Source organism: Barbus barbus, assembly GCF_936440315.1.
Source record: "Barbus barbus genome assembly, chromosome: 26".
Taxonomy (NCBI): domain Eukaryota; kingdom Metazoa; phylum Chordata; class Actinopteri; order Cypriniformes; family Cyprinidae; genus Barbus; species Barbus barbus.
The window spans coordinates 8207776-8233212 of NC_136754.1; the positions used below are offsets into that span (position 1 = coordinate 8207776).

The window sequence follows — 25437 nt, forward strand, 5'->3', positions numbered from 1 at the left end:
AACTAATTGTGTTTCTTAGTTACTTTTAATGGAGATGTTACAGATACATTACAGTTGTGTACACTGGTCCTGACCTGCATCTTGCCTGTCCTTAATATTTGTGAAATGTGGGGAACTTTTCTGTCCTCATTTGAAGTGAAAATGCTATGTGGAGCAAAAAAATTCACAAACAGTTAGAATGTATTACATGTTTAATAAGCATGTATATTTTGGATTGGACTATATTTTTTACTGTGGCTCTATGACTGGTAAGGAGAAGTATAAAAGGGCAGTCACACTAGATTTTACAAAGGAGAAAACATTTCATTTTATTTTATGGTATTTATTTATTCATTTAGTATTGATACTTTTTCTATCATCTCTAGTGCTTTCTGTCATCTCTAGTATGTTTTTTTAATAAAAAAATTTAAATAATTTAATAATACTGTTAAATGAGAATAATGTTAAATAAGAGTGTAAAGACCATCGACTCTACCGTGCGACTCCACCGGGCAGGGACACCGGCAAGGGATAGTAGTAGCTTTTTATTTAATTTTTTCATTGATATGTTTATTATTGAAATGTTGTTGTTATATGCATGTGTTAATTTGATTTAATTTCTTTATTTTCTTAAATATGTGGGTAGATAGTATTTATAGAGTTGTAACTTTTTAGTTTTAGTTACTTTTTCTTATTTGTAAGTCGCTTTGGACAAAAGCGTCTGCTAAATGACAAAAGTAAAGTAAGTAAGTAAGTAAATAGCATAGCTTAGCAGATCTCAAAATTAATATCATATTTATCTTTCATATTGTACAATGTGATGCCTAAATTCACTGTACAGTATTCTGTATAGTATTTCAAATAATTGACAAGTAAAAAAAAATTCTACAACACTGCAACCCTATGAGTGTCTTCCTTTTGATCTTCCTTTTGTTCATATTATTATGGATGCAAAACCACTAAAATGAGTTTCCCCATGTTTGATTTTCATCCAAGAGGCCAGTCTCTGATGCTTGAATCTTCTGTTGGTCTAACGTTCTTTTTTTGCTTTGCAAACTTGCAGGTCAGAGTTCACCAAACCCAAACTTTTGTAGGCAGTGAAAGACAAATATTCTTCACATTTGTTCGCATTCATATGCATGTGAATGGCACACAAAGCCCAGTGTGACCGCCCTTTAAGGGCCGTCCTCTCGACACACGAAAGCTTGTTTGTCCTATTTGTCATATAAAAGCCTTGTGTTTCTTTACCATAATGCTTTGCTAAGAGCATGTATGATTATCGCTAAGAGCATTATTATGATTTGTGATATTCCGCATGTAGCGTTTATATTGATAAGACCTTTTAGGGAAACACATCTGTAAACTATCTACAGATCAATAAACTCTTAGATAAATGTCATAAGTAGCGGCTTTATTCATGTTCAAATGCTATCTGTAATTGTGCGCGTATCGATGGCTTTGTAGGGAAAAAGTCAATAAAAGACCTCAAAGCATTCCTTTGTCTCTGTCACCATAAATAGGAAATTATGCTGTGTTTGTATGTGTGTGGCATATTAGAAGGAGCAACAGAAAAAAAAAACAAGGAAGTAGAAAGACAAACAAACAAAGGAAGAAAAGAATAAAGCTGGAGGGAGGACAAAAATGGGCGAGAAATAAAAGAAAGCGGACAAACATGAAAGAGAAAACAGAACTAGAGAACAAATGCTGAGAAAGGGCTTGGCTTGGGTGTTGGGATTAATGACAGTGAATTCCTCTAGTATCACTTCCTCTCTTCATTAGTGTGTCATAAAGTCGTGCACTGCTGTCTGTCATTCAGACATTCCACACCATTCCCATACAGAGTGTTTCACAGGCCTGATGTAAACATTCACACACTGAGTGTTGTTATGATAGCTGGAGGTGAAAGACTAAGAGTTCTATCTCAAAACGATGAGCTACTGTAGCAGTATATGCGAAATAGTTCATGATCATTAACGGCTCAATTTTCTCTCACTTTCTTTCTCTTCACAGCCTGTAAGATCGGTTACTACAGAGCGCTGGCTACAGATGACAGCTGCTCTAAGTGTCCCCTGCACAGTTACTCCATTAGGGAGGGATCCACTTCTTGTGCCTGTGACAAAGGCTTCTTCAGGTCTGAGACAGACCCTGCTTCTATGCCATGCACACGTAAGTGTTTTTAACCTTCACACACTTTATCTGGGTTCACACTGACTCCACGGATGAATATAAAGTTTGTGCTCCTTTGGTTTTGGAGCATGTGTACAACTTTGAGATCATTTGTAGTCCAAATTACACTACCATTCAGAAGTTTGGGGTTGATGCGATTTTTTTTTTTTTTTTTTTTTTTTTTGAAAGAAGGCTCTTATGCTCATCAAGGCTGTATTTATTTGATAAAAATACAGTAAAAACAGTAGTATTTTGAAATATTAGTTTTGAGTTTTCTATTTTAATGTATTTCAAAATGTAATTACTCCAGTCTTCAGTATCACACGACCTTCAGAGTCAGTGGTGTATTCGTAAACCAAATCAGTGTAATATGCTGATTTGGTGCTCATAAAATATGTATTATTATCAACATTGAAAACAGTTGTGCTGCATAATTTATTTGTGGAAAACATGATAGAACAGCATTTATTTAAAATAAAACTTTTGGTAACCTAATAAATGTCACTTAAGGCTTCCTTGTTGAATAAAAGTATTGATTTCTTTAAAAAAAAATATATATATATATACTCTAAGTGTGCCGTTCTTGGCAAGAATAAACAGTAATGTGGACCAGATTATGCTTGTAGTCGAAAGTCAGCTACGTGAGACTAAAAACACAGATGTAAACAAACCACCCTAGACATGAGTAATCATCAGACCAGGTCAGGGATTTTGAACTGAGGAAGCACATATCACTCAGGAGAACCAGCACCGCCTGGACTTGTATCAGACTGCAGCTGTTCACTTCACACACCAGTGGAGCTGATTTCCTACAGGCTACTTACCAAAGTTAAAAAACAAAAAATGTGCTTGACAGTGACAAATTATTGGATGTTTAATTGCAGCGGATGCTATTTTGTGTTTTTTATTCCTGCATTGCTTAATCAAAAACATTGGTGACTGACTGAAATGTGTGTGTGTGTGTAGCAGTGAGTTGGGAGGAGCCCTGTCATGATGAGTAAAGATAGATATGTGTGTCAGACCCTGAGGTGAGTCATAGACTTGATAACAGTGTTCTGCTTGTTAAATAGAGACCTGCATTGAAGCGGCAGCAGTCGATGCGCCACAGCTCTGAGCCAAGACGACAGGGTTAATTGTAAAAAACGAACACACACGTCAAGTCGTTCATGACATGCTCTTTCTCACATACGAATCACTCACACACACACACACACTCAAGCCGGCGTGATCAAAAAAGAATTACGTGATAAATGTATTAAAGATCTCTGGGAAAAGGGCAGAGAGGCACCCAGACCAGATATGTTCATGGTGTCAGATTTAATAGGTTTTCCAGATCTGAATGATCAGGGGCGGCAGGTGGGGGAAAGGGCTCTTATGCATCTATCGGGCGTCCGGATGTGCATTTTACGTATCGGATTGTCTTTCTCGCTTCTATCTCCTCTTTAATTGGAGCGCTCTTTCATATCGCCGTCTGTCGTTCACCCAGAAGCACCCGTCACATACTCAACAGCCAATTCACTAAAGGCGCACACAAAAAAAACGAGATAAAAAGGTGCTAGGTAGCAAGGGAGGGAAAAAAGGAAAAATGCGAGAAAATGGGGAGACAGACAGCAAAGAGGCGCGAGAGAAACGACCCCATTATGCTTGCCGAGCTGAGCCTCTCTCTCTCTCACCTTATCGTATTAAAATGCAGCGAAGCCAGTCGACTTAATCAGCTCCTGTCAATCACAGAGCGTGTGGCACCGAGCCACTGTGGGAGCGTGCTCGGTTCACCCCACTCTGCCGGGTGGGTACAGCAGCCACATACTTAATACAGGTTAAACTGAGTTTAAAGACCATTTACACTTAAAGCTCAGCCAGGAGGAATTCAATCTTAATTCAGACCTAGGTCAGATATCTGTTTGAAGTGTTTAAATGATTTGGAGGATATGGAGATATTTGAAAATGGCTTTTGCCATATGAGAGACCTCAAGGAGAGATAATGAGACCCATACTGTTTGAATGTTTGTCCTCTTCACTAACTTCTTCGAGTTTGATGTTGGACGTGTGGTAATCGAGACCACCCATAGGAATGAAAAATCTCAAATGAGATCTTTTAAAAAGTTAAATGAGTAATTTTTAACAAAGTACCAGCTAAATATGCCAACTTTGGCTCTATCAGTTGTGTGATTTGTAGACTACCTGCTAGCCCGTCCAATAGGAGATGAGGAAACCCAGTTCAGGTTTAAAATTTAATTTGTTTCTTCGATTCAAATGAGACCCATGTGGAGACTTGCATAAAAGCATTTGTAAAATTCGAATGTGCAAGGTTTCCTGTGCAAAAACAGTCTGTCATGCTTCTTGTTATTGCAAACTGATATGTTATTATTTTAATTATCATAATCAAAAACACTCTAGTTTGTAGCATAATTAGTTTTACTGTTTACTGAACTTTGTTATTCTTTTAGTTATTTACCTATTGCAGCTAATGAATTGAAAGTCTCACACAGTCACAGGAAATAACTTGCTTCCACATTGAAAAGTAAGGTGGATATCTCTTGCTCCTCAAATTTTATCATGATACTAAAGACTTTAACAACCTCACAATCTGGAGTTTGAATAGAGATCTCAACAGTGTCTCAGGCTGTCGAGATATGAAAATTCAGTCTGATTTAAACATTACTCATCCAGTTTTCACAAATGATCTGCTCTATAAAATCCAAATTCATTTTCTAGTAATATAAAAACGTCTTAGGTTACTTGTGTAACCCTAGTTCCTCGAGGGAACGAGACGCTGCGTCAACGACGCTTTGGGGAACGCCAATAGCGTAACCGGCTCTGAATACCAATCAAATCTGTCCAGAAATGGGAAGGGATGTCACGGGCGAGGTGACGTAATGACCAGCTGGTACAAAAGCACGTGCGGTGAAACCGGCATCAGCTTATAGAATGAAGCAAGCGCTGGCAGGGATGCCGGAAGTGTGGCTCCGTGACGCAGCGTCTCGTTCCCTCGAGGAACTAGGGTTACACAAGTAACCTAAGACGTTCCTCTTCAGGAACTCGAGCTGCGTCAACGACGCTTTGGGGAACGAGATACCAACGGCTCCAGACTTCCGCACCCCTGCCCTGTGTGTCCAAAAGAGGCGCACAGCTAGGGCAAGAGAACGGAAGAGACTGGAGTGGCTCACATGTCCAGGCCAAGGATCTGACTAAGGTCAGAGGCGTGGACCAACCCGCAGCGTTGCAGATGTCCTGAATAGGAACAACTGCGAGAAAGGCCTTGGAGGCCGCCACACTCCTAGTGGAATGAGCCCTGACTCCCATCGGCGAGGGGAGGTCAGAAGACTCATAAGCCATGTGAATGGCATCCACAATCCACCGACTGAGGGTCTGCTTGGAAGCAGGCAGACCCCTCTTAGAAGGACCGTAGCACACTAGCAACTGGTCCGTCCTTCTCCACATGGCAGCTCTGTGGACGTGCTCGCACCTGGTCAGGCTCCCGAAAGGGAGGAGGACTAAGCCTCAGTGCACCACGGAGGAAACATGTAACTAGGGGTTGTGCGCCCACTGTCAATCCAGCAAGAGGGGTGTGGTAAGCAGAAATTGCCGCCACATAGACCTTCAAGGTGGAGTGGGCTAACCCTGCGGAGAGTCGAGCCTGCAGGAACTCCAGCACTGTACCTACTGGGCAGTTAACTGGGTCGAGCTGGCGATCTCCGCACCATGAAGTGAAGAGTCTCCACTTCAGGGCATACAGTTTCCTCGTAGAGGGAGCTCTGGATTGGAGAATGGTCTCAACAACCTCGGTTGAGAGACCAGAGGCTATCAGCTGTGCCCCCTCAGGGGCCACACCCACAGCTTCTATAACTCCAGGCAGGGGTGCACAAGGGTGCCTCCTGCCTGTGAGAGGAGATCCCTCCTGACTGGAATCTCCCAGGGAGAGCCGTCAAGGAGGAAAATCAGGTCCGAGAACCATACTCGGCCCGGCCAGAACGGGGCTACCAATAGCTGCCGGTGTCCGTCCCGGCGCACTCTCTCCAGAACTCCGGGGAGCAGAGCAATCGGGGGAAAGGCATAAAGACGAAGCCTCGGCCACGTCTGTACCACAGCATCCAGCCCCTCGGAGCTGGATGACGTAGAGAGTACCAGAGGGGACATTGCGCTGCCCGAGTAGCGAAGAGGTCCACCTGGGCCTGGCCAAACACTCTCTAGATCTGCTTCCCCACCTCGGTGTGAAGCATTCCCGGATAACAGCCCCTGCCTCGACAGGGTGTCGGCTCCCCATGAGGTACTAACTCAGATGCTCAGAAGGGAGCGGCATGCTCAAGGTGACCCTCTAAGTTGAGGGGAGCAATGCTAGCTCTACCAAGGCAGATCTCTGGAGAGCGGAGCACTTAACTCTCTGCATGAGAGGGAGCTCAAGACACTCAGAAGGGAGCGGCATGCTCAAAGGTGACCCTCAAAGTTGAGGGGAGCAATGCCAGCTCGACCAACCAGGAGAGCTAGGCCTCATAGCCCACACAAGGATCTGGTGTGCCAGCCTGTACAGGGGGCGCGAACCGCAGACCTCCTTGGTGGTTGCTATAAGAGACCACCGATGTGTTGTCGCTTGCGAACTAACACATGGCAACCTCTTAGGTCTAGGAGAAGTACTGAAATACGGCCAGCATCTCGAGCCTGTTGATGTGCCAGGCGAGATGATGACCCCTCCACCGACCGTGGGCAGGGTGGCCACTCATGACCGCTCCCCAACCGGTGAGGGATGCGTCCGTCGCTAGCATACGCGGCGACAAGGAGCTTCCAACACCAGGCCCTGGGACAAGAACCAAGGTTGTCTCCACATGTCCAAGGCACGTAGGCACCGCCGCGTGACCTTGATCATGCGAAGCGGGTTTCCCCTCGGGGAGAACCCCTTGGTCTTGAGTCACCACTGTAGGGGTCTCATGTACAGCAGGCCAAAAGGTATCCCGTTGGACGCAGCTGCCACCAGACCCAGCAGTATCTAAACCGCTTGACAGTGAGTGACTGGCCTTCTTTCACCCTCCTGACTTTCGTGAGGATTGACTCGATCCGAGCAGGAGACATACGTGCCTGCACCGTGGTCAAATCCCCACCACCCCCAGATAAGTGGTTCTCTGTAATGGAGAACGCACACTTTCCTTGGGGTTCAGTCTTAACCCCAACACTTTTAAGTGAGCGAGAACAACACCTCAATGTTGAGCCGCCCTCCGCTCTGATAGAGCAAGAATCAACCAAAGGCCGATGTAATTGAGTATGCGGGCGCCCCGTAGCTAACGTGGCGCCCACACACTCGTAAAAGTGTGGGGTGAGAGTGCTAGGCCGAAGGGAAGTACCCGATATTGGTAAGCTTTTGCCCCCAAAAGCAAACCTCAGGAACTTCCTGTGAGTGGGAAGGACGGAGACATGGAAGTATGCGTCTTTTAGATCTACGTGTCAAACCAGTCCTCGGACTTGATCTGAGATACTTACCTGCTATCAGACCAGTCCTCGGACTTGATCTGAGTACTTACCTGAGCATCTTGAACTTCAGTCTTGCAGACTGAGCGGTTCAATTGATGCAGATCTAAAAAAGGGACGCAAACCTCCATCCTCCTTGGAACTATGAAGTACCGGCTGTAGTACCCGGACTCTCTTCGGAAGGAAGACCCACCTCGATGGTATCTTTCCTTAAGAGTATCTACCTCTTGTTCCATTACCAGAGCCTGCTCGGGGCCCACAACGTGGAATTCACCCCATTGAATTGAGGCGGACGAGAATCAAACTGGATTCTGTAGCCTCTCTCTACAGTGCGCAGGACCCATCGAGACACATTTGGCAGTAGTATCCACGCTGCAAAATAGTCTACTAAGGGAACCAGTCTCTCGAGACTGGCCTCTGGTGTAACCCGGAGCGGCTAGTTCGGTGCCCTGAAGCGGAACCCCGGCAGGGAACGGCCGAACTAGCTGCTCCAGAGACCCCCGAAGGGGTGGCGAGCATCTCAGCTCCGCTACGATACCGGGCGGAAGAGACTGAGATATGCGCTCGCTGGAGACCGCTGCGCCCTGAAGCACCATAGGTGGCAGGGTTGGCAGAACGATCTCCTGAGGGCGCTGGGGGGAGTGACGATCGCCGTGCGATCGTCGCTCTACCGCAGCGGGGGCTACCCTCATAAGCCCTGATCCCACTCACATCAGGGCTTCTTGGCCGAAGACGTCTTCGCCTGCTTGGCTGGGAGGTCTTTGACCGCGCACCCTTCTTACCGCCCCAATCCGCTCCTGCGGGGGCACGCTTGCCTATACGAGGAGCCAGCACGCGGCAGGGGCTGCTCTCGCCCAGCAGCCCCATGAGCTAGAGAGCGGCGAGGGAGAAACCGCTGGAACTCCGCCACCTGCCTCCTGAACCAAAAAAGGCCAGGCGGCAAAGTGGGGCGTCCAGAAGGAAGGCCCTGTCACGATTGCTTACCATAAATCCGACAGGGTCCACCAAAGATGCCTCTCCGCCGCCACCAGGGCTGCCATAGATCGCCTTGACGGTCTCCCTGGCGGCGCGGAGAGACAAATCAACGGTTTTGCGGAGCACACAGATGTGCTCCGCATTAATCCCCCGCCCTCATCCAACTCCTTGAGCAGGTCAGCCTGGCATGCCACCATGATGTGCAAACATAAGCCAGACCGACCTGCTGACGCGTACCCTTTGCCTTCAGAGACGACGCAGCGTCAGGGGACAGATAGCTCGCAAGCGTCTGTTCCACCCGCGGCATCGCTCTGTAACCGCGCTCACTCGTCCCCATGACACTACCGAAATAACAGAATGAGGGGACGAAGAGGCGGGCCGAAATATTTTCCCTACAACCTCGACACCTCAGTGTGGAGGTCGGGGAAAAAAAGGGCAGGCTCAGATGTGGAGGTGAGTCTGAAACCGCAGAGAACGCAGTATAACCCTCTCTGCGGTTCGACAAAACACTCCACAGGCTCCTCATATGGGACGACAGAGTGGGTGCAACATGCTCGACGCCTCCCATGTCAACCTCCTCGGAGGAAGACGCGAGAAGCGCCGATGCTGCTGCCCGAGGGGAAGAAACCGCCACGCGTGCTTCCGGACTCGGGGAGCGGTCGCGGGATCCGGCAGGTGCGGATGGAGAAAGAGCTCGCTCGTCTCCGATCCCTCTGCCAGATCCCGTTGCGAACCCCACGAACGCCGTCTCCGCTCCGCCTTAGCGGAAGCGGGTCAGTGCCGCGGGGAACGCTAGTGAAAGAGCCCTCTCCGGAGAAAAGAGCCTTTCGGGAGCGAAGCACACGCAGAGGAAAACCCTCGCAGTGCGGACAATCAGCCCCCTCGAGGGCTGCCTCCGCATGCCTCGCTCCCAAGCAAAGCACACACAGACTGTGTGTATCCTCCGTACACAAACAGCGTTTTGCACGGAGGAACACACAGCCCGTATTGCGCCTCACTCCTCTCCCCACTTCGCTTTGACATGTTTTACAAACAGACAGACAACGGTAAATAGGACTCACCAGTCACAGAGCGCTTCGCTGAATGACAAAAAGCTGATGCCGGTTTCACCGCACGTGCTTTTGTACCAGCTGGTCATTACGTCACCTCGCCCGTGACATCCCTTCCCATTTCTGGACAGATTTGATTGGTATTCAGAGCCGGTTACGCTATTGGCGTTCCCCAAAGCGTCGTTGACGCAGCTCGAGTTCCTGAAGAGGAACACTATAATATATGTTAACAGTTCTATCACTTCTTTCTATGTTTATTTCTCCTCAGGAATTTTTGGACAAACATCTATATTCAAGTTCATACTTGAATACAACATAACCGAGAACTCAATTAAGTCTCCTGAGCAATAAAAGAGCAACCTCTGAGCAATAAAATGTTCCTCCGGGCAAGCTTTGTGAGAAAGTCAACCTGGGATTGCTGATTTAGAGAACCATATTTATGATGAGAACGTCATTGCTATACCAGAAATGGCAACGAGGGCGACCAAATTAGCATTTATGAGATCCCTATCAGCAAGTTGCTCAATTATGGAGATGCAATCATTCTCTCTCTCTTTCTCTCACTCTCTCGCGGGTTGAATGTATTTCCTTTTTGCGCAGCTAGCACTGCGTCGCCTGTGGTGCTGGTTTGTCATAAATGTAATTATCTTTAAATTCAGCAGCGCCTGGTTTACGAATACACCACAGAGAAAAACAGCGCAAATGTACACAAATACACACAAGCACACAAACAGACTTGTATCCGTCATAGGCTGTAACATCATCTGCCTGCAGTGGCAATAAAAGGGTGTGTGTGTGTGTGGGTGGGTGTGTATTTGTTTGCCATTGAAGATTCCCTTGCCAAGGGTGTATTTTGAGATCAATCTCTGCAAGAGTCATAATCCTGTTTTGTTTGTTCCAAAACTTCCAGACATCACTGTGGCGGAAATGAAACATAAATCATGTGCATATTTTGTCGTAGTGTCTGTAAACTGTATTTCTTTTTCCAAAATTGTCTTTTCGTAGAGCCACCATCTGCTCCTCAGCACCTTATTTCCAATGTGAACGAGACCTCTGTGAATCTGGAGTGGACTGCTCCAGCATCCTCCGGCGGCAGGCAGGACCTTGCTTACAACGTCATATGCAAGCGGTGCAGCTCTGACGGTCAGCGTTGTCAGCCCTGCGGCAACGGCATCCATTTTTCGCCTCAGCAACTGGGCCTTCGCACCACCCGGGTGTCCATAAACGACCTGCAGGCTCACACCAACTACACCTTTGAGATCTGGGCAGTCAATGGGGTCTCCAAGCAGAGTCCCGGACCAGAACAGGCGGTGTCTGTGACAGTTACCACAAACCAAGCAGGTAAGTGAGTGGTTTATGTTCACAAATGATTGTTGAACATGTTATTCCTACTATTATGACTTCATTAAATACCAGGCTGATGTCATCATGTGATCTGGTCACAGGCTATTGTGTTGAATTTGTCACCAGAGTCTGATACAGACCATAGTCATCAAGTCGGTAATCAGCTTCCCGTCTGTGAAAGTGGTCTGTCTTATATCACCACAGAGAAATTTCTAATTACTCCTTGTCTGTGTCTGTCAGAATGGATTTTTATGACATTAAACCACATGTCGGGTCGAATTGCACATGTGCATTTGTTGGCTGCTCACATTTGTTTGCTCTGAGTGGACTATTAACTTTTACAAGGTGTTTAATTTCGGGTTCTTGAGAATGCGTGAGACAGGAAGTGCTTTTTTGTCTGGCTTTGGGGATTTTGTGTCAGTTGGGTCTTCTCCGAGTGTCTTTCTCACCATCGTTGTCTTGGTAAACTCTGATAGTAATAGCCATCACACCTGTCTGTACACTCTTCAAACAGACCTTCACTCCTGACCGTCTGTTCTTAGCTTTTATATCCCCATATATTGGGGCTCTGAGCAGACATTTCCCTATAGCACTGAATCACCTATTGATGCTTGCTAAAGGCCATATCAGTATTAATATTTTTGCTGTTTCTAGCCACCAGAATGTCCTGCCAGCTGCCCCAGTAACCACATATTGTTGCTTTTGTAGCCACTCAGAAAATCTTTGGAACTGCACAGCAGCAAGTTGTCTTGATTTTTGTCAGGGAAGGTAAAAATCAAGCTAATATAAATATGAAACACTGATCTGTTTATAATTATAATTTTCATCTGCACTGAGGAATTGAGCCAGGATCGTTTCATGGTCTGGCTTCCCCTTTGGCAACTGTAGAGTATCACTGATAAAACACTAAAGATTATAGATAAGCATGTTCTCCTTAGATGACTACATAAATGGACCTTCAGTAGTACCAAAGTGAAATTATGAGAGAAGGAAAAGAATCAGAAGCACTTGAGTGATTCTCACAATGGATCCGGAATGATGATATAATGGGCACATCACTTTGGTGATTTGACTTTTTCTTAGAGTTACGAAGCTGTAGTCACTACATTTTTCAGATGCTAACCTGTGTAGCTTCTAGCGTTTAGTTGTTTTTCAGGTTTTCTCAGTATGACAACACAAATATCTCCAATATCATACTTCCTCATTGCTTTATAGCACTAACATGTTTATTTTTCTTTGAAACAGATGGGCAGTCGGGGTTCTCCTAGAAATACTAAGCTTATTCTCTTTGTGTTTTTCTCCTCCTCCAGCTCCCTCTCCAGTTACCACCATCCAGGCCAAGGACATCACCAGGCACGCTGTGTCTTTGGCATGGCAACAGCCTGAGAGACCCAACGGAGTCATTCTTGAGTACGAGGTCAAGTACTACGAGAAGGTGAGATGATTCATGGGAAAGCAGTTTCTAAAATTTTTCCCTAATGAAATTATCCATGTGGAAAAGACCAGCATAGATGGTCACCAACATATGTTGTGTTTTGAATATGGGTGTGCAGCCCCATGAGGCTTCTTAACCGGCTTGGTCAACCTGCTTCACCAGAAGGACCACGCTGGTTGGAATCATTTGATTTTGCATGCGTTTTGTGAGGCTCTTCATCCTGACAGCATGAAATAAGGGATATATTTTGGAAAAATATAGTTCAGGATTAGGCCTAGTGACATGACTTACTTGTTTTGGAGCTACAAATGGGAGAGATGCTTCTTTGAAACCGCAGACAAAGATGTAGCAATTAAGGTGAAGCCTTCACTTAAGTCCTTAACATGAGCCGTATGATGTCAGGTACATCAAAATGAGAGAGCTGCATTTTAGTTCCTGACTAGACCAGACTCACTCACGTTCGCAGCAGGAGTGTGGTGAACCGGCGGGTCAGAACAGCATGGGGTGGATGGACAGATCTAGGGTGAAGCATACAGGCCGTTGGGATACACAGAGAGGATAACAGCATTCTCCTCTCTCTGCTCCCGCTGTGTCTTCCTCTGGCTGGCTGATTACAGATTGCAGCAGTGGTCAGATCCTTTTCCCTTACACTCTGAGGTTTTCCATTGCAAACACACACTGACACACACACAAGACCAAGACACAAAAGTGATCCAACAATTACAAGCCAAACATTAGGGGACATCGGGGGAAAAAAATACTTAAACTTACTAACGTGCCTTTGCTTGTTTTGGTTCAAACTTGACATTGTTTAAGTGGTTTGGATCTAGTGATGAAACAAGGGAATTTTGAACAAGCAAATTCAGGTTACACCCAAGGGAGCGAGTGAAAACAAAGATGGCAACCTTGTTTTTGTACAACGAGGTTGTGGTTTTCCCTACAAAAGCCTGGCTGTAGTTTCTGTGTCAGACATTAAACAAATCTCTCTTCCGTTTTGTTTTATCAGGGTTTGATTCCAAATAAAACAATCCTAATGACCAATTCCACAAGTTGGTCTAACATTTCCTGTTCCTCTCATCCAATCAGGATCAAAACGAGCGCAGCTATCGCATAATGAAGACCTCGTCCCGAAGTGCCGAGATCAAAGGCCTGAGCCCACTCACCTCTTATGTGTTTCATGTGCGTGCCCGCACTGCTGCTGGCTACGGAGACTTCAGCGCCCCCTTCGAGTTCATGACCAATTCAGGTAGGTTTGCATGTGCGTGTTACTGAACCGACAGTGGTAAGTCTTTGTTCCCACAATTAGAGACTCGTGTTGAGTTTTAGGGTGGATCAGCCATTCATCCGGAATCTATTTCTCTAAAGTAACATAATTATAGCCTTTATGTATGTTTTCCTTTTCTTTACAATAGTTTCTTTGTTTGCTCACTCCAAAGTCGCTGGTATTTTTAAAAGCACTTTAAAGTAAACTCTGTAACGAGTGGAATGTTTTGGAGCTTTGGTACTAGGTCATTTTAGCAAAAAACAGGACTTGTCCTCACTGATGAAATCAGGCTCTTCTAGAAACATTCAAAATGGCTGACAAATTTAATCTGACACTTTTAAATAGGAATTACGCATTTGAGATTAATTTAAATGTTGTGTTTCCTTTCAGTTCCCTCTCCCATCATTGGAGATGGTGCTAACTCCACCGTGCTGTTGGTGTCTGTGATCGGCAGTGTGATTCTGTTGCTCATCTTCATCGGAGTCTTCATCATCAGCCGCAGGTAAACCACCAGGCCCAACTGGGTGTCAGTCGTCTCACAGATACTGTCTGAATCTGGAAGCATTCCTCCGTCTTTCCCCTTGTCCCTGTGGGCATCTCTGTCACCTCTCCCTCACCCTGTCTGTCATCCTATATCAGTCTTTCTATCTGTTGTGTTCCTGCTGTATTCCCCTCTCTCTACCTGTCCATCAGTCTGGTTCTCACGGCTCTTCCTCCTTCTCTTTCCTGCTCTCTCTCTCTCTTTTTCCCTGTGGTGTAGCTAGTGGTATTGTGACAGGCCGTTGGCAGCTCTGCCTGATTAGTCTCCGCCATGCTGCTACGGGTCTCTGTGCCGTGTGTGTCGAAATCCGCAGGGAACGTGTACCATTCCCAAGGGAGCCGAGACGCATGGCAGGACGGCGTATGTGTGCATACGTGTACATCTGTGTACTGTACTCAATCAGAGTAGCTGTCATACTCCCATGGGCAAAACGTCATGGTTGTTTTGCCTTAATCAAACAACTTTTTCTTGCCAAACTCTCAGCCAGCTATGCGCTTACTCCACTATGGTTATCATCAGCTACATTTCCCTTTCATAAGGCCTCCTCCTATTGTGTCCGATCGCAGTTTCCCAAGACCAGGATGAGAGTGTCTATTCTTACAGTGGTTGACATTGTATCATTATCAGCTGAAATAATCATCTCTGCATCCTCAAAGTCCCCAAAGAGGAGCTTCACCCTCATTCAGGGTGAAAATAACAATCCAAGCTAATGAATGGGGCTTTTGTTTTGGCCAAGCAGCTATTAAGCACTTCCTCAGGGGAGCCCTTCAACGGGAGACAAGACTACACATCCCAAGTAGCTCTCACCTTTGGCCCACTCTTCTCTACCTTGACGGGACACCGCTCGATCGTGGAGGTGAGGAGGAGGAGGGGGGGGGAGGTTACAGCCTCTCACAAAACCTTGGGTTCCTCGCTTCGGTACTTGGATAGCACACCTGATAATCTTCTTGTTCCTAAAATAAATGTGTACCAACCATTCGGGCTGATGGCAGGGCCTCCTCCTATGAAGGCATGGCCCCCTGCAGGCAGAGCTATTTCCAGCTTCTGCGGAGCGCTCAGGCGTTAAAGCCTGGCCCTTTCCTCCTGTTCTACCTGTGGATATGCCCCTCTCCCTCCCTCTAGCCTTTTCTTCCTTCACTAGCCCCGGACCTTGGGGGCCGTTGTCAACGCCAGAAAGCACTAGAAAAACAATAACAGCAGTTGTGCATTCCCGGCCGAGCCCCCACTCTCTATATACAGGCAAGTGACCCCATCCCCAGCAGGGAATCTTGGGCTAGGGCAGCGTCCTGGGTGGGGTTGTTATCCATTCCATTGCTTCTCTTCTGCTCCCTGCGCCCATGCTGAGGGGTCAGTGGTTGGCCCTAAGGGGTCAGCAGGTGATTGGGTGAAATGGTAACTTTGAAGGTGGCGCATACTAGCTCCTTTATGTCATTGTGGACAGATGAGGTGAGATGTTTTTAGGGGAAAGGGTGGAGTGGTTTCAAATGGGATTTTGTTGCCGTTTTGGCCACTCGATGAGTGTGTGTTTACTCGTCTGTCATTCTCTTTACCTCATTCCTGTTTGTTCTTTGTCTGTCAATCTCTAAATGATTTCAGATGAAAGGCCAGTGGACTTGGTTTGTGAACAGTCCTTCTTTCTACTTTGATATGGTGTACTCTCTCTCTCTGTGCAGCTTTTTTAGCATTACAGAGTTTTACAGCCCCACTTTTAAAGAAAAGGTTAAAAGGTTATTTAAAACTTTGACCTGGTTCAATGACTTGGAACAGCATGTTCCTTCATGTATCGGCTCACACGTCTCATTCGTGCTAGATAGTCTTTTTTTATTGGTTGTTTAAAAATATTTATTCTGATTTAATTTTTACCACCTTTAAATGGCAGATTATATATATATATATATATATATATATATATATATAAACATATATATATATATATATATATATATATAAACATATAACTTTCATCACTAACCTTGAAGGTGAAAAGCCTGTGTTAGGGTGTGTTTTAATAATAAATAATTTATGCAAAATTTAATGCAAAAAAGTTACTTTACCCGTCTGACTTTGTTATCCAAGAACGATCAATTTTTTTGGCATTGTTAAATCTAAAAGAATTTCATTCTTGTTAAAAAAAGAGAGACATCAAAAAAGAGATCTTTGTGATTTCTCTTTCATGTGATTTAAAATCCCTCTCATCTCTCTGTTAACAGGAGAAGCAAATACAGCAAAGCCAAACAGGATTCTGACGAGGAGAGGCATTTACATCCAGGTAATGCTGCGACCATGTAAACACATATACACAATGACACATTCTCTAATATGTATGTATCATCTAAGTTAAAGTTGTAAATAAGAAGAGAAGTTCATATGTTCTCAATGTGGTAGAAAATAGACAGAAACCAACAAGAGAGGGAGGAGAATGGAAAACAGATGTTGTATATTCATCATTTTGTCTGTCAGTCAACTATCCTCCCCTCCTCTTCTTTCAACCTCCTAACATGTAGGCACCTCTCTCCGTCTCTCCACAGGGGTTCGGATCTATGTGGACCCCTTTACCTATGAGGACCCCAACCAAGCAGTCCGTGAATTCGCTAAAGAAATCGACGCCTCCTGCATCAAGATTGAAAAGGTCATCGGCATTGGTGAGCAAAAGACCTGCTGTTTTCCTTTCCGTCTGTCTCAGACTGAGTGTAGCTAGACCACAACTGTTTCAGTGAAATGTTAGCCCACCGTTCCAGAGATATCTCATGGGTCATTATATACCACATTTCTGTTTAAAGGAGAATTCGGGGAGGTGTGCAGCGGTCGTCTCAAAATGCCTGGAAAGCGTGAGATCTGCGTAGCCATAAAAACCCTCAAAGCTGGATACACCGACAAGCAAAGGCGGGACTTTCTGAGTGAGGCCAGCATCATGGGCCAGTTCGACCACCCCAATATCATCCGACTGGAGGGAGTCGTCACTAAATGTGAGTCTTTTGAGTTTTTTTAATGTGAACAAGTTATTCGTTTACTGTGACCACATCCTTTCAAACAGATTTGTTCTGGTTTTGCATATCATTTGCAAATTGTGACCTCGTTGATCTCACAATTCAAGCTATGTGCTTCAATGTCTACAGCCATCTTTCACGAAAAGTCTTTACAAAGAGGTGCATGCTGATTTTTGTTACATTTTGTTTAATTAAATTAAATTAACTTTTTATTGTTTATTATTTCTTTTTAAATCATGAACCTCATTAAATTGGTAGGAGATATACTTTAAAACAAGAAACAAGACTTTATTATTCATAGTAATACTTTACGAAAATAAATAACGAGTAATAAAGTTGTTTGCTTCTTACATAACTTTTAACAGCTCTTTTTTTGTATGACAAGCACCTAATATGTTTACATATTTTACTGGAAAACAAGACAAAGATACTTATTAAGAAAAGTATTGTTTGCTGTGCTGCCAGCTTATTTGGCCACCCATTGAAGCTCTGCTGTAGAGCTGATGGTTTTCATTTTAGGTTTTTGACTTTTGCTTTGACTTTTAGCCATCAAAAGCCTTTTATTAAAAATTGGACCGCTTTGCTTCTAAATTTTTTTACTGTTGATGTCTGCCTCCTGTTTGCATCTTAAATGCATTTTGGAACCATGCTGAAGAAATGACATACTCTCCATTCCTTAATTTGATGAAAATCAACCCTGTCTTTTGTAACGCACCGTTCCCATTACCAGAACGGAATCTTGGCGGGCTGGCAGACCTGACATCAAACCTTTTAATAACTTGTTATTGATTGAAAGTTGACTCTCTCATATGTGTGTTTAAGAAACCTCCAGGGTGTAGTTGTGGCCAGACCTCACCGTGCATAACAAATATGAGGGGGACCTGGTGTGTGTGTGGAGCTGTGATTTGCATTAGATGGCTTTGCATTTGACAGCTGGACTGAAGAACACCCTTAGTGTCTTCTGACGCTGATGGCTCTTGTGCTGTCTGGCAGCTCGGGAGCTCTGGAGAAACACAAAGATGAAGATGTGTGTGTTTTTTTTTTCTCGAAGTTTGTTTTGGTAGACTGCATGGGAGAGAGCTGCATTCATATGCAGGGGCTTCTGCAGACACGTAACAATCCCAAAATCCCACCGAGTCACATCTTTTCTCCAGACAGTCCTGGCAAATCCCCATCCTCTCTGATGTATTAGTGAAGACAATGCCAACAGATGGGTTACAGAGAGAGAAAGTGAACAGGAGTGAAATAGAGAGCAAAGACAGAGACATAAGGAGCAAGAGAGAGACCACTCATGGAAAAATACATGAAAAATAAAAATGGCGATCCTAGGAATCGAAATACGCCTTACATGAACCTTTTTGATAGAGTTTGTTTGTGCTATGTATGTGCATTAACTGGACCAAACTGAATTTGACTATTTTATTTAATTTGATTTGTTTATTTTTCATTTAGTTTATTTTATTTAATTATTTTTAGAATTATGAGGTAAAATTAAGAAAATGTATGAAACCATTGTGATCAGAACTTTTCCTTTAACATTACTGGTGTCTCATAGTTGGCTTAGTTTGAAGCGTTGGAGTGCTGTTTGTTATTAGCAGCCGTTCTCCCATAATCCTCAGCATGGCAGAAGTAGTGTCTTCAGGATAACTGTTATTACAAACAGACAATGGCAGCCCTCTCGTAGCCTACGCCTCCAACCGGGCCAATTAAACCTGTTAAATAAATTACTAATGATGTAGAAATTGTCCTAAATAAATAAAGACAAAATGCCCCTAAGCCTCAGAGAGCGGGAGAGAAGCAGGATGCCAGCCGTCTCCACAGAAAGCATTCACAGACGGGCTTGGTGGGCGCAGTCTTTTATGCGCTGGCATTAAATGCAAGATTGTATTTGCATAATGAAGGCACCGCTAGAACACTGAAATGATTCCTCTGATGTGAAGCGCGTATGTGCGTATGCATTTGTAAGCGGCTCTGTGTAGGTGTGTGTGTGCGCGTGCCATTGTCCTTTTTTGTGAAGCCCCTGCGCTCCTTCCTTTCGGCTCCGTGAGAGGGGCCTGCGTTGCCATAGCATTGCCTTGTCTCGGTACTGACTGGCAGGTAATGTGGGAATCCAGACCTGATAGCCTCCAGCAACGGCTGCATTCAGTAAACAAACCCACACAGAAATCCCACTCGCAGGAAGAGAGGGGGGAGTGTGAGAAAAGAGGAGGGGCCAGCAGACAGACACTTTAGGGCTTGATTGGGAAGTGTCATTCAAATGTGCTGATGTGTGCAGAGTGCCTTGAGTGTATGTGGTAAAAAAAAAAAAAACATGAACTCTCTGCATTTTTCAGTGTACTTAAAGTTTTCAGTCACTATTTGACAGTGTTTTTGCTCTTGAAGACAGATGATTGAAGCAGATAATTGGTTCAGGACCTAGATCTACAAGCTCTGATTGGTTCTAAATAGGACAAACTGCAGCCAATCAGGTGCTATTATGCAGCTACAAAGGATATACTTGCTTCGTTCTGTTCAATGGAAGTTGGATTTCCAAATGGGAAACTCAAGTAAAAATTAAGTTATGCAAATTAAATGCATTCATACTATATGTTAAAGTTCCGACATGTAATCTAGCATTTGAAATTTGTTGTTTGTTTTTTGAAAAACATCTCTTATTCACACAAGGCTGCATTTATTTGATCATATATTGATCATATATGGGGAAGTCGTGCCCTAATGGTTAGAGAGTCGGACTTGTAATCGAAAGGTTGCGAGTTCGAGCCCCCGGCCGGCAGGAATTGTAGGTGGGGGGAGGGAATGTCCAGCGCTCTCTCCACCCTCAATACCACGACTGAGGTGCCCTTGAGCAAGGCACCGAACCCCCAACTGCTCCCCGGGCGCTGCAGCATGGCTGCCCACTGCTCCGGGTGTGTGTTCACGGTGTGTGTGTGTGTGTGTGCATTTGTTCACTACTCACTGCTGTGTGTGTGCACTTGGATGGGTTAAACGCAGAGCACCAATTTCGAGTATGGGTCACCATACTTGACAATACGTCACGACTTTACTTTACTTTACTTTATATATACATATATATATATATATATATATATATATATATATATATATATATATATATATATATATATATATATATATATATTCTATTTTAATAAATTTTTGAACATAATTTATTCCTTTGATAGCAAAGCTGAATTTTCAGCAGCCATTACTCCAGTCTTTAGTGTCACATGATCCTTGCGAAATCAATCGAATATGTTGATTTGATCCTCAATATTTGAGCAACAGTTGTGCTGCTTTTTTTTTTTTGTGCAAACACTGCATTCTTTTTTCATGATTTTTAGATGTATAGAAAATTCAAAAGAACAGCATTTATAAGAAATATAATTATTTTGTAACATTATCAATGCCTCTACTGTCACTTTTCACTTACATGTTCGTTCTTTCTCTCTCTCTCTCTCTCTGCACAGGTAAGCCAGTTATGATCATCACTGAGTACATGGAGAATGGATCCCTCGATGCCTTTCTTAGGGTGAGTTTTGTTTGTGTTTTACAAGTATTTCAAGCACATCTTTCTGACTCAGCAGTCATTTAGTACTCTGGTGTACTGTATTAGCTTAAACATCATTTAACTGTAAATGTTGTTCCTTTGTAGAAGAACGATGGGCGGTTTACAGTAATTCAGCTGGTGGGCATCCTGCGTGGAATCGCTTCAGGAATGAAGTATCTATCTGACATGAGCTACGTCCACCGTGACCTGGCGGCACGCAACATCCTGGTTAACAGTAACCTTGTGTGTAAAGTGTCTGACTTTGGCATGTCTCGAGTTTTGGAGGAAGATCCAGATGCTGCTTACACTACTAGGGTAAGTTTGATGCATATTATTTGTTTGCAGCCTTGCGTTTGCAGCCCTAACACAAGCTTTAACCCATTATCTTCAGCATTTAACCCGCATGTGCTTACATGAAGTGCTAGTATCTTTTCAAGTGTAATAGAAATTAGCAAACTAACCCCGAAATTGAGTGCCGAGCGCATGTTTGTGTGTGTGCATGCGTGTGTGTGATTAACATCCATGCATGTGTTTGCTATCTCTTTTGAAAGGAAATAACAGGAACCTATCAATCACAGGGAGGCAAAATACCTATTCGCTGGACCGCTCCAGAAGCAATTACATACAGGAAGTTCACCTCCGCCTCTGATGTATGGAGTTACGGCATTGTCATGTGGGAAGTGATGTCATATGGAGAACGGCCATACTGGGACATGAGTAACCAGGATGTAAGTGTGTGGGGCGAAGTGGATTCAGAGCTTCAGTGTATACATTTTCAGCTGTTCTTTAACACCATTTGGATGTTTCTTTGTTTCAGGTTATAAAGGCAATTGACGAAGGCTATAGACTGCCTCCACCCATGGACTGTCCAGTTTCTTTGCACCAGCTGATGTTGGATTGCTGGCAGAAAGAACGTGCCGAAAGGCCAAAGTTCAGCCAAATTGTCAACATGCTGGACAAACTCATCCGCAACCCCAACAGCCTGAAAAGGAGAGGAGGAGAAATTGCCAGGTAATAAAATCCATCTCACATATGCTAAGGGGCAACTTGCATGTCTATTTTGAAGGGCAAAATCACAGTTCTGGTGCAATTTTTTTGCTTGTCTGATACCTTTCAATTCATTATTTTATACATTAATATAATACAAATTGTATATTTTTATGTAATTTTAATGAAATTTCATAAAATGTATGTGTATATATATATATATATATATATATATATATATATATATATATATACATAACCACTTAGCTTAAAATTTGCTCATTTTAAAATCCACTTGGCTTAAAATCTTAGCTCAGCCTGAATGGGCATGTCTCTTCTCGTATAAGTCATGTTCTTGGTTCCAGTCTAATTTTTTACCAGTGATAAATTGGTGTAAATGCTCTTTTAGCTGTGGCACATAAGTGCATGTTACATGCATGACTTGCAGTGTTATATAAACGTGTTCCAATGAAGTGATGCTCATGGCTATAAAATATTTTATAGTTCTTTTATACGTTGTTCAAAGTGGGCAACACAGAGCCAGCCCAAGCTCTTGGGGCTACTAACCATGTCTTTTCTCTGTTTGTAGACCCAACACCACCCTCCTGGAGCCCAGCAGCCCAGAATTCACATCTACCCTGGGATCAGTTGCTGACTGGCTGCAGGCCATCAACATGGAACGTTACAGAGACAACTTCACCGCTGCTGGCTATACCACTCCAGAGGCTGTGGTCCACATGACACAAGAGTGAGTCACGTGAACAAAAACTGTGCATTCTTAAGGTGTTAGGAAACGTGTGATGTGTGTATGTTGGCTTTGAGAGGGCTTTTGACTAACACGAGAGAACGAAACCCAGTTCTTAAATCAGCACTCAGGGATACATGGTCCTGACTTATGGGTTCAGTAGTCACATTTCCGTGCAAAACCCCTGTAGATGCCAACGAAGCATTGAGAACTTCTACTTTGGCATTCAAATGTTTAGCCAGGATCGAGTTCTTAGATTTCATGTTAAAAGCAAATGAGGAGAGAGGGATAAAAAATAAACCAAATTAGACCAAATCAAACATGTTCTCATCACTTCTGTATTTGTGTGTCCTTGGAACAGGGACATGGCGAGGATAGGGATCTCCTCTGCCGCACATCAGGATAAAATCCTCAACAGCGCGCAGGGAATGCTGTCCCAGATGCAACAAATGCAAGACAGGATGGTTCCTGTCTGAACCCATGGGACCAGAACACACAAACTCGAAACATACTTTGGACTTCCTTTTTTTATTTTGGTTCTAAGAAAATCCATTTACCTCATCCATGCACTTTAAATTAAATTTTGGGAAAAAATACAACAACAACAACAAAATAAAACAGATTTCAGAGGAACGATACAGCACTTTTCTTTCAATAACGCCATCCCCGCCGTCCAGTCAAGAGGATCGTCCCGGGCTGTACTGATGCTCTGGATATGATTGTAGGAAGCTTTTCATTTCAATGAAACAATGAAGGAGTTTCTTTGTTCTTTTATTTGATTTTTGTATGTATGTGCCTGTAAGTAAATGTATAAATAGTACTGGATTTTTTTTTTTTGTGGCCGCTCCTGCCATTACACGGTTACTTGAGTGAGCGGCACCTGGCGTTATTTTTACACTCGAAATGGAGGCGATGGAGATAAAGATTTTATGCACTCTTTAACGCTTTTGTTCCGGAGATTTTGGAGAGGCATTCATCTTCCCAACGTCCACAATGGAAGACCAGCTCTGGAAGGTCTCCAGGTCTCCTACCCTCAGAATGGAATATCTGTCTCCACTCCACAATTCTCCACACCGCTTCACTTGGCCTGTGTTGGAATAGAAAAATCGGCCCTCAGTTTACATCTTTCTCTCTCCACCTCGCTCTCCACGGCTTTCCCCCCTCCATTCGTGCCCTCTCTCTCCTCGCCTCTCTGTCTCCAGAGACTTTTGGCGGGCCGTGAAATCAACACATGTCTCCCTTGCTGGAAGTTCCATCAGAGCTGAGCTAAGGTAAGCACAAAGTAACAAGTCCGACCCAATGTTTATGGGATCTGCTCTACTTCCTCTCCGTCCCCTGCAGTTATTTATCCGCTCATTAGTTGGGATTAGAACCAGTACAGTTGAAAACAAGGGATATATATTGGTGTCGTTTGATGGGATGAGCTCAAAATGAAAACTGAGCCAAAAATGGGAAATGTGTTTTTCCCATGCTCCCCAGCAACAGAGCAATTTCAGTTTCCATACTCTGTGGATTACTTCAATTAATGCTGTGTTTGTGTGTCCTGGTCTGTTTACAGAACGCGCTTTGAATCCCTGAATCATAATCATTTTCTTTTTCTCTCTCTCTCCTTCCACAGAGTCACCTTCACACATCTGCTCTGCAGCGATATCTGCTGCGCAGACTCGCATCCATTGCAGTTTCAATAACTACTTTTACTTGACACCGGGACAAAGGACTTCGATTCCCATGATTCCCTGCAAATGCTGAACGCTTCCACGACGGCAGACTGAAAACATGACAAACAACCCGAGGAGCGGTTGAAGGCCCTTCGGTTGTCTCCTAAGAGATTCGATGAAAGATATAATGAGCATTTTCATTTGGTCTCACTCTTGACAGGAAAAGCTCTCCGTTCTCAGTGCAGCGTGTTACTGTTTTCTTTGAAGGATGACAGTTTGTTTTCAGGCGCATACACAAAGGACAAAAGCACATGATGTGTGCTAAGACTGCAAAACTTTGTGGCTACTCTCTGGAGTACGACATACTGGAGTTGTTTGCTATATTCGCTAAGCCACTGCTGTTTTTCGCTTCTTACCTACGCTGGAGGTTGTAACTAAAAAACACTACATTTATTTGGGTCGTTTGACTCCAACCGAAAAGATTTCAATGCTAATTCGAATAGTCTGAATGTGGACTGCAAGAAGAAGCACGTTATTTGTACCTAAAATAAACTTATTACAGGAATGTTTTTAAAAAGGGGGAAAAAAAAACTTTTAACATTTCAAGTGTGCTCTGTTTCATGTCAACCACATCCATCCGTCCGATCTGAGAGACTTTCTTCCCGTTTCATCTTTCAATATTCCCTCCTCACCTGTTTGGAATATGCAATGAATGTGAGAGGAGAGAAATTCAATAGAATGTACCGTGCCAAGTCTCCTAATGTAGTTTATTCTGGAGGAACACTAACAAATCGCATTTTTCCCAACAGATCTAGACATTTTAAGTTTAATGTTGTGCATAATTGTGTCATCGTTTTCCTTCTATTTCATTTTTTTATTTTATGAAATTAGGTACGTGAAACATGTCATTTATTTATGGTCTTTTTTTATCTAGTTTGTAAATTGTAAAATAGAGCTTTGAGAGAAATAAATGATTGCCAAGTGCATTGTAATTAATGTCTAAAGTGATTTATGTGGCTAATTCCGCTAATTCTCCGAAACGGATTGCTGGATAGGTATTTGGATGGGCCGTCTGATGAGGTATTCTTGCATGGAGAGAAACATCCCGTGTTTATATCCACATAAAGTGGCAGCCGAGGGTGAGAGCGGACAGTTGGCTCCAATGCTGGTCACATATTTCTATTACATTCTGGCCCCAGTTGAAACGAAACGCTCGAATGTGGTGGTATAAACAGGTTTGTTGGCCTTGCCAGTAGCATTCAGATTATTTTGAGTGTCTCTTCTCTTTTTCACCCATCATTCG

The 25437-nt window shown here is 43.9% G+C and overlaps 1 protein-coding gene across 1 annotated transcript in view; it reads left to right on the top strand.

Annotated features, from left to right (window-relative positions):
* epha4a (eph receptor A4a) overlaps nucleotides 1–25124 on the top strand; it is a 46137-nt gene extending 21013 nt beyond the window's left edge. Inside the window, exons 4-18 of the mRNA XM_079379091.1 lie at nucleotides 1990–2145; nucleotides 10632–10967; nucleotides 12281–12405; nucleotides 13492–13651; nucleotides 14060–14171; nucleotides 16421–16479; nucleotides 16739–16852; nucleotides 16991–17176; nucleotides 20665–20726; nucleotides 20850–21059; nucleotides 21323–21472; nucleotides 21562–21755; nucleotides 22321–22479; nucleotides 22838–23747; nucleotides 24095–25124. Coding sequence (XP_079235217.1) covers nucleotides 1990–2145; nucleotides 10632–10967; nucleotides 12281–12405; nucleotides 13492–13651; nucleotides 14060–14171; nucleotides 16421–16479; nucleotides 16739–16852; nucleotides 16991–17176; nucleotides 20665–20726; nucleotides 20850–21059; nucleotides 21323–21472; nucleotides 21562–21755; nucleotides 22321–22479; nucleotides 22838–22952 — 2138 coding nt within the window. The 3' untranslated portion in view covers nucleotides 22953–23747; nucleotides 24095–25124. The remainder of the gene's footprint in view (nucleotides 1–1989; nucleotides 2146–10631; nucleotides 10968–12280; nucleotides 12406–13491; nucleotides 13652–14059; nucleotides 14172–16420; nucleotides 16480–16738; nucleotides 16853–16990; nucleotides 17177–20664; nucleotides 20727–20849; nucleotides 21060–21322; nucleotides 21473–21561; nucleotides 21756–22320; nucleotides 22480–22837; nucleotides 23748–24094) is intronic.
* The last annotated feature ends 313 nt before the right edge of the window (nucleotides 25125–25437 follow it).